The sequence below is a fragment of the Bidens hawaiensis genome, unplaced genomic scaffold, assembly GCF_021521415.1.
Source record: "Bidens hawaiensis isolate Kalapana, Puna unplaced genomic scaffold, B.hawaiensis_p1.1 tig00010577_1, whole genome shotgun sequence".
Taxonomy (NCBI): domain Eukaryota; kingdom Viridiplantae; phylum Streptophyta; class Magnoliopsida; order Asterales; family Asteraceae; genus Bidens; species Bidens hawaiensis.
This window is the reverse complement of record NW_027491810.1, coordinates 30212-44560: the sequence shown is the minus strand read 5'-3', so window position 1 is coordinate 44560 and position 14349 is coordinate 30212. Positions and strand designations below refer to the sequence as shown.

At 34.5% G+C, this 14349-nt stretch overlaps 2 protein-coding genes across 2 annotated transcripts; one reads left to right on the top strand and one right to left on the bottom strand.

The window, feature by feature from the left end:
• Positions 1 to 434: 434 nt before the first annotated feature.
• LOC143535723 (plant cysteine oxidase 3-like) lies at positions 435 to 7931 on the top strand. Its single transcript, XM_077029901.1, has 6 exons — positions 435 to 644; positions 5166 to 5364; positions 6841 to 6992; positions 7131 to 7293; positions 7375 to 7575; positions 7705 to 7931. The coding sequence occupies exons 1-6, from the start codon at positions 435 to 437 to the stop codon at positions 7824 to 7826; spliced, it is 1047 nt and encodes a 348-aa protein (XP_076886016.1). The 3' UTR covers positions 7827 to 7931.
• A 928-nt stretch (positions 7932 to 8859) lies between these two features.
• On the bottom strand, positions 8860 to 12975 carry LOC143535712 (enolase 1, chloroplastic-like). Its single transcript, XM_077029892.1, has 7 exons — positions 12581 to 12975; positions 11282 to 11589; positions 9978 to 10132; positions 9596 to 9913; positions 9334 to 9480; positions 9186 to 9236; positions 8860 to 9026 (listed from the first exon to the last, which is right to left on the bottom strand). The coding sequence occupies exons 1-7, from the start codon at positions 12973 to 12975 to the stop codon at positions 8961 to 8963; spliced, it is 1440 nt and encodes a 479-aa protein (XP_076886007.1). The 3' UTR covers positions 8860 to 8960.
• Between the last annotated feature and the right edge of the window lie 1374 nt (positions 12976 to 14349).

Here is a 14349-nt window from a genome sequence, read left to right as displayed (position 1 = left end):
TGTGGAAAGTATGAAGTATGAATGTATATATCTAAGTATGATAAATGATAAATAAACAGGAAAGTATTAATACGTATCTTCGGACGCGTATTAGTGAGTAAGTGAACGTAATGTAAGTTAGTTAACAAGAACTCACTCAGCGTAGCTGACTTTTAGTATGCACGCATGCACGTAGAATGAGATAAGTTGCTTGATGAGGACACGTGGCAATAAGAGGAAGACTGGCATTGCTTTGAAGAAGACTATCGTGTCATTTATGTTTTATGTTTAAGACTTATGTTATATTATTTTAAGACAAGATGTTTATGTTATGTATGAATTAATGACTTTTATTTCCGCGAAATGTTTTAATTAACTCTGATTTTACGAATTATGTGAATAAGTAAATCCAATCAGCGTGAAAATAGGGCACCCGGGTCGGGGGCCTTACACCGATGGTCGGCGTTGTCTCCAAGATGCCACTTCCAATCCGTTGTCGTCTCCAAGGTGTCAGCCAGTCCGCCCAAACAGTTACACTAGCGGATCTGCGGTGGTGGATCTGGTGGCTATATGCGGCGGTGGATCTGGTGGATTTGATGTATATGTTGGCTGTCCTCGAACATTTATTTGTCGTCGTCTATGGCGATGCTAGTGTTGGTCTCATGGTTAGATAAGATCTAATCTTTGGAGTCCACCACGACTGAAGAGCAAGTTCATGTATCTATATCCAAGACTTGCAGCCCAAACATAAGCCCAGTAGATTCATCTATCTATATCCACCAGTCCACCACGATAGTAATCTCCCTAATTCCTAGATTTGTTATGGATAACTCGGATCCTATAGTACAAATTTAAAATATAGATTAGATATAATATACGAAAGAGAATAATTGTTTGAAATAATTGATTTTGAGTTTTGTGGTTATAGGTTCGTTTGTGTATTTTATAATTGCTCGTTTGTTTGTGTTTATTTTTATATCATGCTTGCGTTTCATTTTATGTTTTAAGACAAGTTGGTAATTTGTTTTATTTTATATCATGCTTGTGTTTTATTTTATGTTTTAAGACCAGTTGGTAATTTGTTTAACATAAATCCATTATAAATCTTTTATTTATTTATTTATTTGTAACTTATATCAATCTAAATCTTGGCTTAAAAATCTTGTTGAAGGAGGGGACGACTTATGTTTTATTGAATATAAGTCATAGCATTGTACATACGTTTTTTGTTGTTTCTATTATATTGTTTTTTTAAACAATTAACATATGCTTTTAAACATATGTTTTAAACAATTAACATACTTCTAGACTGGAAACCAGCTAAGAGATCGACTTTTGGTGTGACGGATTTTCAAAGAGTGCCGAAAAACGTAGATTTGTGTTGAAAGATGGCTGGAAACTTGTGAAGAGAGATTGTGATATAGAGAGAGAGAGAGAGGAAAGAGAAAACGTATGAAAGAGAAAGTTGAAATGATAGGATGAAAGAGAAAGTTGAAAAATGGTTAGAGGAAATTTACTAGATTACCCTTTTTATATTAAATTAAATATTTATTGAAATTGATTATGGTTTTTTATTCACTTTAATGTGGACCACACAAAGCAATTAAATTATTTTAATATATGGTTCAGGTAGAGTTTCAATGGTTTTCACAACTTAACAATGTTTTCATTATAACCAAACCAAATGTATGTATGTATGTATGTATATATGTATAATTTATTAATATGACCATCATCATTTATATTCTAATAGATCAAAATTATTAATATACATTATTATATGTTAGTTTGGTAATTTTTGATGGGCCATATTACCCTTAATAAAGGGTTTTCCTTTGGCTGCATATATAGAAAGAATAAATTATCATCATAACTTAGGGGTGTTAAGGATTTCTTATTTTACTTCCTTATAACTTTTCATTAAGTTAATAAATTACAAAAGTGTAACTTATGAAACTTTTCCGCTCACAATATAAACAATCCCAAACACCTTATTACTTTTCAAAAAGTTAATAAGCTGTAATTTGATGAAAATAAGCAATCCCAAACACCCCCTTAATCTCACACACATAAGAAATTTATGTGTCTCCTCTCTCTCCTAAAATCGGGTTCCTCTCAAGAACCCTAACCCCATCCTTAACTATACATCCTAAAGGGGGAGCTCGATCAAGCTGGCAATCATGTCGTCTACATCCTTCTCTAATGCGGTTACTAATCTCCATGCTGTAACATGTACGCATATAGTTATAGGTTTATCATATTATCATGTTTTTTCATTACTAACACCAAGAATTGATCAACAATGTGTTTAATACCACTTGAAATGATTGTGTTGGATTGACTTAGGTACAATACACAAAGTTCGGGATCAAATAAGCAAGCTGAAAATGCAGAAATAGAAAATTTGGGCTGCAAAGCTGTAGGGGAGAGAGAAGCTATGCTGAATCCTTAACTATATAAGATGGAGGTTACGTTTACCTAGTGTAGCCTACGTTGGCCCGGCGTAAGCTACGTACGATGGGCATGGTATAAACTTGGATTTTCCATATTTTGGTTATGCACGTATTATGTATCATAAATGCTAATCGTGGTGTATAATGTTATAGGAATAGGCCTGTTCCTAGCTCGGGATTGTAATGGGAGCATGAATATGAGGTCTCGTAAAAGAAGAAAAGATCATGCTTACAACATTGTTTGGTAGGATGATTAATCGAGACGATACAAGAATATCAAGCAAAAAGTGTTCATGTCATGTGAAATGATCAAAGGTATAGCTTCGTGGTAGAAAGGCTCATGTAAAGGTTTCGGATCGGTCCAAAAAAGATGCTTCATAAAAATCAACCGAATACGTTCAAAATCACGTGTGGATAACAAATTTGCTAAGTACTTTTTGTAAAGATGTGTTAGTACAAGTTGAAATAAAAATCTTTGGACAATGTCTTTTAAAGATTTAATCAAATTCTAAGGTTATATTAATATTTATCAACTATAATAATACTAAAGCATATTAAATTTGGAAACTTTTTCCACTTCGTAATTCATGTTTGTAAGGAGTTCCTAATTCATCCAATTCTTTCCTGGCACGGATTTTTGATAATCCAGCTATGAATTTGAAATGGTGCTTCATCTTTCTTCATGGAATCAATGAAATGGTGCGATCATAAAACCTATGTGTTTTGTGGTTTGAGAAAGTACCCGATCAAAATCATGGAGAGAGGTGGTAACCAAATGAATGAATCAAATATGAACTGAGAGCAATGTGCTGGTAGCATGACGAAAACTAGAGAGAAATAAGAAGAAACCAGATAAATTCAACATCATATCTAATCGAAAGATTACATTACATAATAATATTAATACAATAGAAAAGCTTAAAGCCCGTAACAATCGGATTGGGCCATAAATTAGTCTGGATTCATAACAAAATTCTATTTAATCATTTATATTATATATATATATATAGGGGTGGGATCTAGAGAGAACTCCTCTTAAAGAGAGAACTAGATAACTAATAAAAACTATTTTTAACTTTTTTAAAAAAATATTTTGTGATTTTTTTTTCTTTCCTCCTAATAAGATGATATTGTTTCAAAAATTAAAAAAAAACGGCGATGTAGTGCATATGTGCACTAATGTGTATTGCATATATACGATAGTGTTTTATTGCATATAATACAACACAATTGCATTATACAATACACACTATTGAATATATGTAAATACAAACACTAATAATTGTACTCGAAACAAACTATCGCATATATGTAATACAACACTAATGTACATATGCACTATATTGTTTTTTTTTGGTATTTTTGTATATAATATAACACTATTGCACTAATACAATACAAAAAATTGCATATATGTTATTCAACATTATTGCACATATCAAAAAACATATTAGTGCACATATGCAATAAAAAAAGTCGATGTATTGCATATGTGCACTACAACGAGTTTTTATATATATATATATATATATATATATTTCGAATAAATGGTAACATAATATAAGAATAATGGCAAAAATGGAAATTTAAAAATATATTTTTTAATTAAATTAAAAATATTTCTTTATTAATTCTCTAATTCTCTCTTTAAGAAGGAGTTCTCTCTTGATCCTCTCCCTATATATATATATATATATATATATTTCACTTACAAATTTTAAAATATGATGTTTTCTTAAATGCCAAATACACCGTTACGAAATCCTTATTTTTATCTTTGTTTTTTGTACGTACAAGTTCCGGTCAAAAACAATCTAGGCCAAATATAATATACTTTAACTTCTTTTTTTTCACAACATAATGTTGTTCTAAATTTCAAATACATCGTTATCGCGCTAATATTTCTATATACGTCTCAATATAACAAGCGCCCGCAACATATGACCAAAACATATGGATAAATATCATTTAATTGTTTTCTTTATGGCAACTTAAATTTTTATAAAGACAATATCAATTTTATCATTTATTAACGTTCCTATCACGATACGTGAGTTTACGTGTATCAACGTTCCTGTTGTAACATGCAAGGATGCTTACTGGTTACTACTTTAAAAAAAAACCTCAAAACAGTTTTAAACTTTTAACTTAGAGTAAACTGTGGTTTTCGTCCCTATGGTTTGTTCAAATATGTGGTTTTAGTCCAGTAGTTTCAAATTTTTTGATTTTTGTCCTTGTGGTTTTATTTCACTTGATTATGCTCCTGCGGAAGTATCTACTCGTTACGGAATCTCAGGTGTCAAAGCAACTAAACCTGAATTCATTAACCCTGTTAAGTCTGGTTGTTAAAACCCATCAACGTGCCCCTCACGTGAGGGGAAATTTTGTCCTTTTTCTCCCAAATAAACCCTAGTAATAATTCGCAAGCCCCTCGTGTGAGGGGCTGGGGTGTATTTGGGGGGGAAAGCACACGACTGCCACTCACGTGAAGGGTACGCTGATGAGTTTAACGACTAGACTTAACAAGATTAATAAATTCGGGTTTGATTGCAAGTGAAATGAATTTAAAACTGCTTAAAGATTTGTACAAACTATAAAACAGCTAACTCTTTGACTTATTATACAAACACAATTAGGTTAAAGTGGAACGGAAGTTGTCTAGTTGGGTGTTTCTTTGTTTGAAAGCCAGCACAGTAGTAGTAACGAGTAGAAGCCAATATCTTCTTCTTAAAGCCAAACTTGTTGAAACTGAAACCTAATTCTAATTCCACCAATATGTTCTTCCAACGACTCTTTGCGATGGCTAATTACTCGTCTTCTTCCTCTAAATCTTCTTCAATTCAAGGTGTATACAACACCTGCAAGAACAATTTGGCGCCTTCAACCTCACCGCCGCCTCCCAAACTCATCCGAGATCTCTCTTCTAAACTCGGTACCAATATTAATTAATTTTAATTACAATTCATTGCACTTAATTACGTTTTAATTATTTTGGGCTTATATGCATTAATTTCACACTACGCAACCCGAGCATGGCTCGTTTAACATGAGCTCGACCCAAGCTTGGTCACGTTAAGGTTTTTCTCAAAATATATAAAAATAGTTAAAAATGCATATAAATTAATTTACAAATAATAAACGAGCTTTAGAAAAAGAGCTCGAAACAAGCTGACTAGCTGAGCTTGAGCTTGAGCTCTCGTGGGTAGGCCTGTAAACGAACCGAAAGAACACGAACAAGGGTATGTTCGTGTTCGTTCATTTAAATTTAAACGAACATGAACACTTAATCGAACAGCTGTATTGTGTTTATGCTCGTTTATTTTAAAAATGAACATGTTCGTGTTCATTTATGTTTGTTTGTTTGTTTAAAATCTAAACGAACAGTTTGTGAACATAAATGAACATAGCGGAACAAAGGTAAACAAACATAAATGAACATATATGAACAAATGTAAATGAGCACGGACAAACATAAATGAACACAAATTAGCAAATATAAAACTTGTAAGTAGATGTTTCGTCTACATAATATTTAATTATTTTCTAATAATGCATAAACGAACATAAATGAACATTATAAATAAACGAACATAAACGAGCGTTCATGAACATATATGAATGACGAAACATGTGTTCATGTTCGTTCGTTTAATTAAACGAATACAAATTAACAAATATAAAACTTTTAAGTTAATGTCTCATCTACATAATATTTAATTATTTTCTAATAACACATAAATGAACATAAATAAATGGACATAAACAAGCATAAATAAACAAACATAAATGAACATTCATGAACATAAATGAACGAACGAAACATGTGTTCATGTTCGTTCGTTTATTAAATAAACGAGCATAAACGAATCCCGCCGAAAGGCTCCCGAACAGTTCACCGAGCGTCCGGTTCGTTAGGGCTGGCTCTCAAGGAGGGCAGGGTGGTCGACGGACCCTGGATCTACACCCCGCTAGGTCCGAAATTTTTTTTAAGAAAATTATATATATTTTTATGAAAAAGAATATGTATTTTTAATTTTTAAACTCAATTACTTAACCGCTAGCTTGATCTACTGGCAAAGAGGTGTGACTCCCAACCAAAAGGTTGGGGGTTATAGTCTCACTTGAGACATGTTTAAGCCTATTTTTATTTATACAAGTTTTTTACACAACCCAAAGCATAACCAAGAAGCCAATTTAAAAATTAAATTGTTTAAACCCAACGAAAAAACCCTTTTTACTTAAGGCCCCCATTTTTTTTTCGCCTTCGGCCCAAAAATTTTTGGCAATTCTCGGAGACATCCCTGTGTTTCATTTACAGGCCTGCTCGTAGGTTTGTGGTATTAGCATATCTGATTACCTATCATCGTTAGATATATAATATTAGGTATTGATATATAATATTTTGCAGATACAATTGGTCCTGCTGATGTTGGGCTAACAGAACAACACCAAGAAGATGACCGAGGTCATGGTTTTTCTACCTCCAATACTCTCGGTAGGGTTAACCGTTGGGCCCAGCCGATAACATATGTGGACCTAAGTGAAAATGATAGTTTTACCGTAAGCCCGATTCTTTCCCCCTCACTAGCTGCTAATAAAACATAACCAAACACATCATTGAGAAAAAAAAAAATTGGAAGTTTAAATTGTTTCATAGTAATTTCAGGCATGTTTTAAAAGAAGGCAATTTTAATGCAGATGTGTATGTTTATCTTTCCCACTTCATCAGTTATACCGCTACATGACCATCCAGGAATGACTGTTTTGAGCAAGGTCTTGTACGGTTCTTTGCATGTTAAAGGTTATGATTGGGTTGAACCAGCTTGCATCAAGGTTTCAAAGGAAGTTTCTCGAGCTCCAGGTTCTTTTTTGGAACATACTATTAACTGCTACTATTAACTTTAGTTACAAATTCAAAATATTTATGGAATTTGTTTAATAGTTAGATTAGCAAAGCTGTCAGTGGACAAAGTTCTTTCAGCGCCTTGTACTACTTCAGTTTTGTATCCAAACACAGGAGGAAATCTTCATTGTTTCACTGCTGTTACTTCTTGTGCGGTTCTTGATATTCTCACACCGCCGTATGAAGAATCTGCAGGCAGAAAATGTACTTATTACCGTGATTACCCCTACTCTAGCTTCGGTAAGTTATTACTCTTTTTTGTAACAATATGGTTTTATTAATTGTAACTAGTTGCATTAAATACTTATAAAAAGTTCCAACAAACGCGTGCAAATTTTTTTCTATTTATTTATTTATTTTATACATCAGCAAGCGGAGATGAGGCGATTGATGGAAATGAAGATGAGTATGCATGGCTGGAAGAGATAGAGACACCGGATGATCTCTATATGCGACAAGGGGTGTATGCGGGCCCACCTATTCAAAGCTGATACAAATACTAGGAAGTGTGGTTAGTAAATGAAGTCATAAACTTTGTGTATTTTTTATGGCCTAACTAGTGTTTATTATTACTTGTGTTTTTTTTATTCATTGTTGCCTTTACTTATATTTAACAATATGAAAAAAAAAATTAAAAAATATTTAAAGTGCGGCTTTCGTATTCAGGTATATATGGCTTTGCACCTTTTGTCCTTTGCGTTTATTAATTGTAGGAATTATTTTTACATTTAGGGTTTGCTATAGATTTCATCATTTACGCCATGCTTGCGGTGCACGCATATAATATATATATGGGTGAACCATCGGGTGGGCAAAAGTGAAATTACACTAATGTTGACGTTATTTTACTAATCTCGTGAAAATAACGTTAAAAAGTGACGGAAGGTTAATCAGGCATCATGTGGTGGCGTTGATAGCCAAAAGACAAGGGTACATGTACCAATCGACCGGTGTGCCGATGGTTGAGTGTTATGTGCCTTATATCCAAGGCTTGATGTAAAACTACTATCGAGCCGGGGGTCTCACCGGAAGCAGTCTCTCTATTCCTACGGGATAGAGGTAAGGTTGTCTACATCTTACCCTCCTCAGACCCTACCATAGCTTTGCTATTGGTGGGATATACTGAGTACGATGATGATGATGAGTAAGGGCGCGAGGGCAAATCTTAATGGGAGATTTGGGGGGTCATGGATTAATCGTTCACACACTTACAATTCTTGGTTGGATTGCTTAAATAAAAAATCAACATCGTTTTATGGTTCGCTACAAAACCACATAGTCAAGCTCCTCAGGTTCATGTCAAAAGGATCCAAGCATGATTTTTAGTTTATTAAAATCCTTGATAACTCAATAGTCAAATCAGCTTATCACCTAGAACCGCAATGTTAACAAGGGCTCGACGTGCACTGCTTCATTGTATCTTGAAAAACAATGTCAAAAGTACAAATACAAAGTTTCAATCAACAAAACATGCAATAACTTCTCATGTCCACAACCTTAAACATCTTGTTATTTCACAAATAATAAAAGCCTAGTAAGGTTTACAACTAAGGTTCTCTATAGAGAATTTGAAGAGCTGTATAGTATCTTGCTCCACACATTATTTCCGACTCAATGTTTAATTCTCATGGCAATCTGAATGCTTCACCTGCATAACGGACATTTCCAAGTTCCTCTTCAATGCGAAGAAGCTGCACACAAGCAAATAAAATAGATTAATCGACACTCGAGAGGTTAAACAACTCTCCCGCGATAACCAACTCTCCAATGATGTCAAAATTACTCTCATTTAAGCAAAATGAGATTGCAACCCTAAATCCATGTTTGTAATTAGATATTAAGAACAATACCTGGTTATACTTGGCCAATCGCTCACTTCGGCAAGGGGCGCCAGTCTTAATCTAAAAATTGAAAAATAATCCATAATTTAGAGCAAAATCAATAATACTGAAAACATGCAAATGATGATGGAGAAATAAAAGATGGAATTAATGACACCTGTCCGCTAGCCAAACCAACTGAAAGATCTGCAATGAAGTTATCCTCGGTTTCACCACTGCGGTGGCTAACCATCACACCCCATCCTGCAGCTTTTGAGTCTAGAGCTGCTTGTATAGATTCAGTTACTGTACCTATCTGGTTAACCTGAAAAAAATTAAATAAGTTTAAACAAATAAATATTGTTAAGGGCTGTCAAGTTCAGAATTATAAAAGCATAAAACATAACATTTGTGACGAAATATATAATTCTTGTACTTACCTTTAACAGCAGAGCATTGCAGGCCTTTTTCTGAATACCTTCTGCAATTCTCTTTGGATTTGTGACCAACAAATCATCCCCAACAAGTTGAATATCAACTGAAGATTGTAGTGAAGTCCACGAGGACCAATCATCTTGGTCAAAGGGATCTTCAATTGATGCAATCGGGAAATCTCTCACAAATTCTCTGTATAAATCACCAAGACTTGGAGCTGAGAGAACATGAGCTCCATCATTTGGTTGATTCTTGAAATCGAGATCGTATTTACCATCTTTTGTTAAAAACTCAGAAGCAGCAACATCCATTCCTATTTTAATCTGCAAAATTTCTTTTTTTATATCAACAATAACTGGAATATTCAAAATGCTGCATGTCATTTACCTTGCCAGTGTAACCAGCCTTTTCAATTGCATCAATGAGCAACACAAGTCCTTCCCTGTTATCCTGCACATTGGGAGCAAAACCGCCTTCATCTCCAACATTGCATGCATCTTGTCCGTATTTTGCTTTAATGATTCCCTTCAGTGTGTGATAAACTGTAATTATAAATCAGAAATCTAGCACAATTAGTAATGAATAGCTTTTGTCAGTCTATGACATTTTAGCATTTCTGCTTCTAACCATAAAAGTTGTGCATTTATTACTCAGATTCCTGTATCATACACACGGTAGAGTTTATGATGACAAGAACTAGTCTTTTGTCATCAACTAAGGGATTGACCCAAGTATGCAAATGTTTGACGAGAAATACAAATCAAGAACACAAATCATCTAGGGCTGTAAACGAACCGAACGAACACGAACACGGCCTTGTTCATGTTCGTTCGTTAAGAAAATAATGTGTTCACGAACACTTACCAAACGAAATTTTATGTTCGTGTTCGTTCATTAAGGAAATTAGTGTGTTCACGAACGTTTCACGAACACAAACGAACACAAATAAAATCGGCAAAGCCTATAGATTTAGACCGATGTATTCATCAATGTGAATAATGAAAGCCTGTAAACGAATAGAATGAACACGAACAAGGACATGTTCGTGTTCGTTCTTTTAACTTTAAAAGAACACATACAACAAATATTTATGTTCATGCTCGTTTATTTAAAAATGGACATTTGTGTTCATTTGTTTAAAATCTAAACAAACATAAGTGAACAAAGATAAACGAATATATATATATAAACAAACGTAACTGAACACAAACAAACATAAATGAACTTAAATAAAAACACTTAAATGAACACAAATTAACAAATATAAAACCTTTAATCAAATGACCTATCCAGATAATATTTAATTTTTTTTCTATTAGTACATAAACGAACATAAATAAACGAACATAAACGAACGTTCATGAACATAAATGAGCGAGCAGAACATGTGTTCATGTTCGTTCGTTTAATTAAACGAACACAAAAATTTTTTCATGTTCGTTCGTTTATTAAAGAAACGAACATAAGCGAACTTCCCGCCGAACGGTTCACGAACAGTTCACCGAACGTTCGGTTCGTTTACAGGCCTAAAATCATCTTTCTAACTTGTTATTCACCATTTAGAGATAAAAACATAATAAAAGTGAAACATTCATAAGTTAATATTTTAAAAATGCAGCTTCAACCAATGATGCATAGAGGTATGAACTGAAATGATAACTAATTTTGAAAGATTTGGGAAATATGCTAACCTTCACTGCCAATACGCAGAGCCTCAGCAAATGAAGATGCGCCAACTGGCAGAATCATAAACTCTTGCATGGCAAGATTATTGCCAGCATGGCTACCACCATTGATCACATTGAAAGCTGGAACCGGCATAACAAGCTCTTTTGTTCCTGATATCTCTTGAATGTGCTTGTACAATGGTATGCTTTTTGCTCCTGCACCAGCTCTGCACACACTCAGGGACACTCCAAGTATTGCATTAGCTCCAAGTTTTGACTTGTTTGGAGTTCCATCAATCTCTAGCATGATGCCATCAAATTCGGCTTGATTCCTTGATGCACAAAAAAATAATCAAATCGACATTCACTTACAAGCTATCAGTTTCTCTAAGCCTAACCTAAAGAAAGCATAACTAGGCCACTATCAAATTAATATTCTATTACAAGCTATTATAGTCATTTCATTGCTTGATAGTTTCTCTATCCCTAAGACCACCTAATCAGAGGGGCTCTCACCAACTTTCCTTTCAATACTGTGTAATGGTTTAACTACTTGCTAATGATTTGCTAATCATGAATTTTAATTTATTCAAATATATTGTTTTCATTAACATTAAAAAACGACAATATATACATATTAAAAAAATTACAAGAAAAAAAACATTTATATAAGTCTTAAAAAAATTACAATTAACTAATTTGAGCACAATCAAGCTATCAGTTTAGAATATCGGTACCGATAATATCAACGATATTGAACGGTATTTGACCCAAATATTGGACTAATATTTGACCAATATATCACCGATATTCCCGATATCAGTGTTTTAAGTCTTAATTATCAACTTTTAGTGTTCAATGTTATTGTTTGAAGTCTTAATCCATTCTTACTTGCTACGATTGTTAGTGTTTAGCAATTTGCAAAAGGTTAATTTGTTAATGGTAAGAGACTATACTGAATTATTAGTGTTAAATTGCTATATATATGAATTTTACATGATATTAAAATTACCGATATCCCACCGATATCTCATTGCGATATCTCAGATATCCGATATCCGATAGACCGATATTTTTCCTCATTAACTGCTTAGATTATAATCATTTCATCGGTTTCACTAATCCTAACCTAAAATATGCATAATTAGAGAAACATCATTAACATTTTATTAAAAGCTATTAGTGATCTGCTTGAGTTTCACTAATCCTAACCTAAAATCAGTATAACTAGGGATTTAGGTCACGATCAAATTAACACTAATAACATTCTATTAGGGCAAAACAATCATACTTAACATCCAAACTATGATCCAAAACCCTCACCTAACATCCACACCAACGAGTTTGGGTCCCAGAAGCTCATTAATATTCCTGACGGCATTCAGAACACCTTTCCCGCCATAAACACTCTTATCACCGTCTCTAAGCTCCAACGCCTCGTAGATCCCGGTGGAGGCGCCGCTAGGCACCGCAGATCTGTAGAGATGATCGCCGGTCACGAGATCAACCTCCACCGTCGGATTGCCTCTGCTGTCGATGATCTGCCTCGCCTTCACGGACTTCACCGTCGATGACGCGGTTGACGCCACGGACGGTGACTGAGCCACGGACACGGAGTTCCGTACGGTGAAAGGCGTCCGTGAGGAGGTGCGTAGGGTGATGAATGGTGATGAGACTGAAGGTTTGGAGAGTGAGGTGGTGGGAGGAAGTAAGGCCATTGGTCAGTTGAGTGAAGACGAAGAGTGTATGTGTGTGTGTGTGGAGAATGTATAATATGAATGGAGGAATGGTGGAGAAGTCCGCCGTGGGTGGCGGCGATAGCAGAGTGAGTTTTATAAGAGGTTAATGGTGGTAGGTGGAGGCCTTCTGAAAAGCCAAAGGCCAGCTAGCTGATGTGTAATAATATTATAATGCATTGCGTTACACGTGGAAAATCTATATTTTCTGTATAATAAAGTTTCAAAATATTGCATGACGAAATCTAATTGCTTTTGGGAAATATATTAAATTCTAGGCATCCTCATACATCAACTGTATGTATTCTTACGCGTTACATTTTGTCCACACTACTTGTATAGGGCTATACGGTTTATATAGGGCTATACGGTTTATATAGGGCACATGAGTTGTGCTAGTTTGTGTCAAACATTATGGGTCATTGTTTTCCGGTGCCTCGTATAGCCCTTTACCAATGTTTTCATAATCGAATCGGACAGTAAACCGGACGGGCAACCGGTTCAATCGGTCAAAAAGGCCGAACAACTTTAGTCAAAAAAATGGCAGGTAGGCTGAAAAAAAGATTTTTCAAAAAAAAAGAAATTCGTAGTAAACCGGTTCAACCGGTCTGGTTTTCTGGTCGAACCAGTTCGGATCGGCCGGTTCTCTGGGAGCCGAGCGAACTACACAGAGCTGGACCGGTTAGTTGACCAAATCCCGGTCGGGCCAGCCGATTTGGTCCGATCTCAACAACACTACCCTTTACGGGCTGTATAGACCTATACGGGTCGTATAGATAAAAAAAAAATATTTTTTAGACACTTTTATAATGTGTTTTGCTATCTTTATTTTGAAAATTAGAGAGAGTGTAAATGCACTGTCTTACGAGGTTATATTTACATAAATGACTTAAATATGAGAAAATTATTGAAAATGTTGAATAATGTAATAGGATAAATTGAATTTAAATTTATATAACTTACTTGGCTAAGTAATTTGTAGTTGTACCCCGAGAACCTTCATTTAAGAATATATTGTGACGTTTTTCTTCAAAAGTTTTCTATACGCTCGTATAGCCCTAAACGACCCGTATAGGTTTTATGGTGTACCAAGTGCTATACGAGCAATTAAATACATATACGGCCCGTATAGGCCTATACAAGGCGTATAAGCATGTCCAATCAGCATAGGGGTGGTGTATGAAGATCATATCCCTAATCATATCATCAAGTATTTATGTTGTACCAATGGGGTGATGGTCTATTGACAAAGTTAAAGTTTTTAAACACCTTGGTTTGAAAGCGAGGTCTTGAGTTCAACTCTAGGATTAAAAATAAATTCGTTGTTGAAAAAAAAAAAAGAAGTATTTAAGTTGT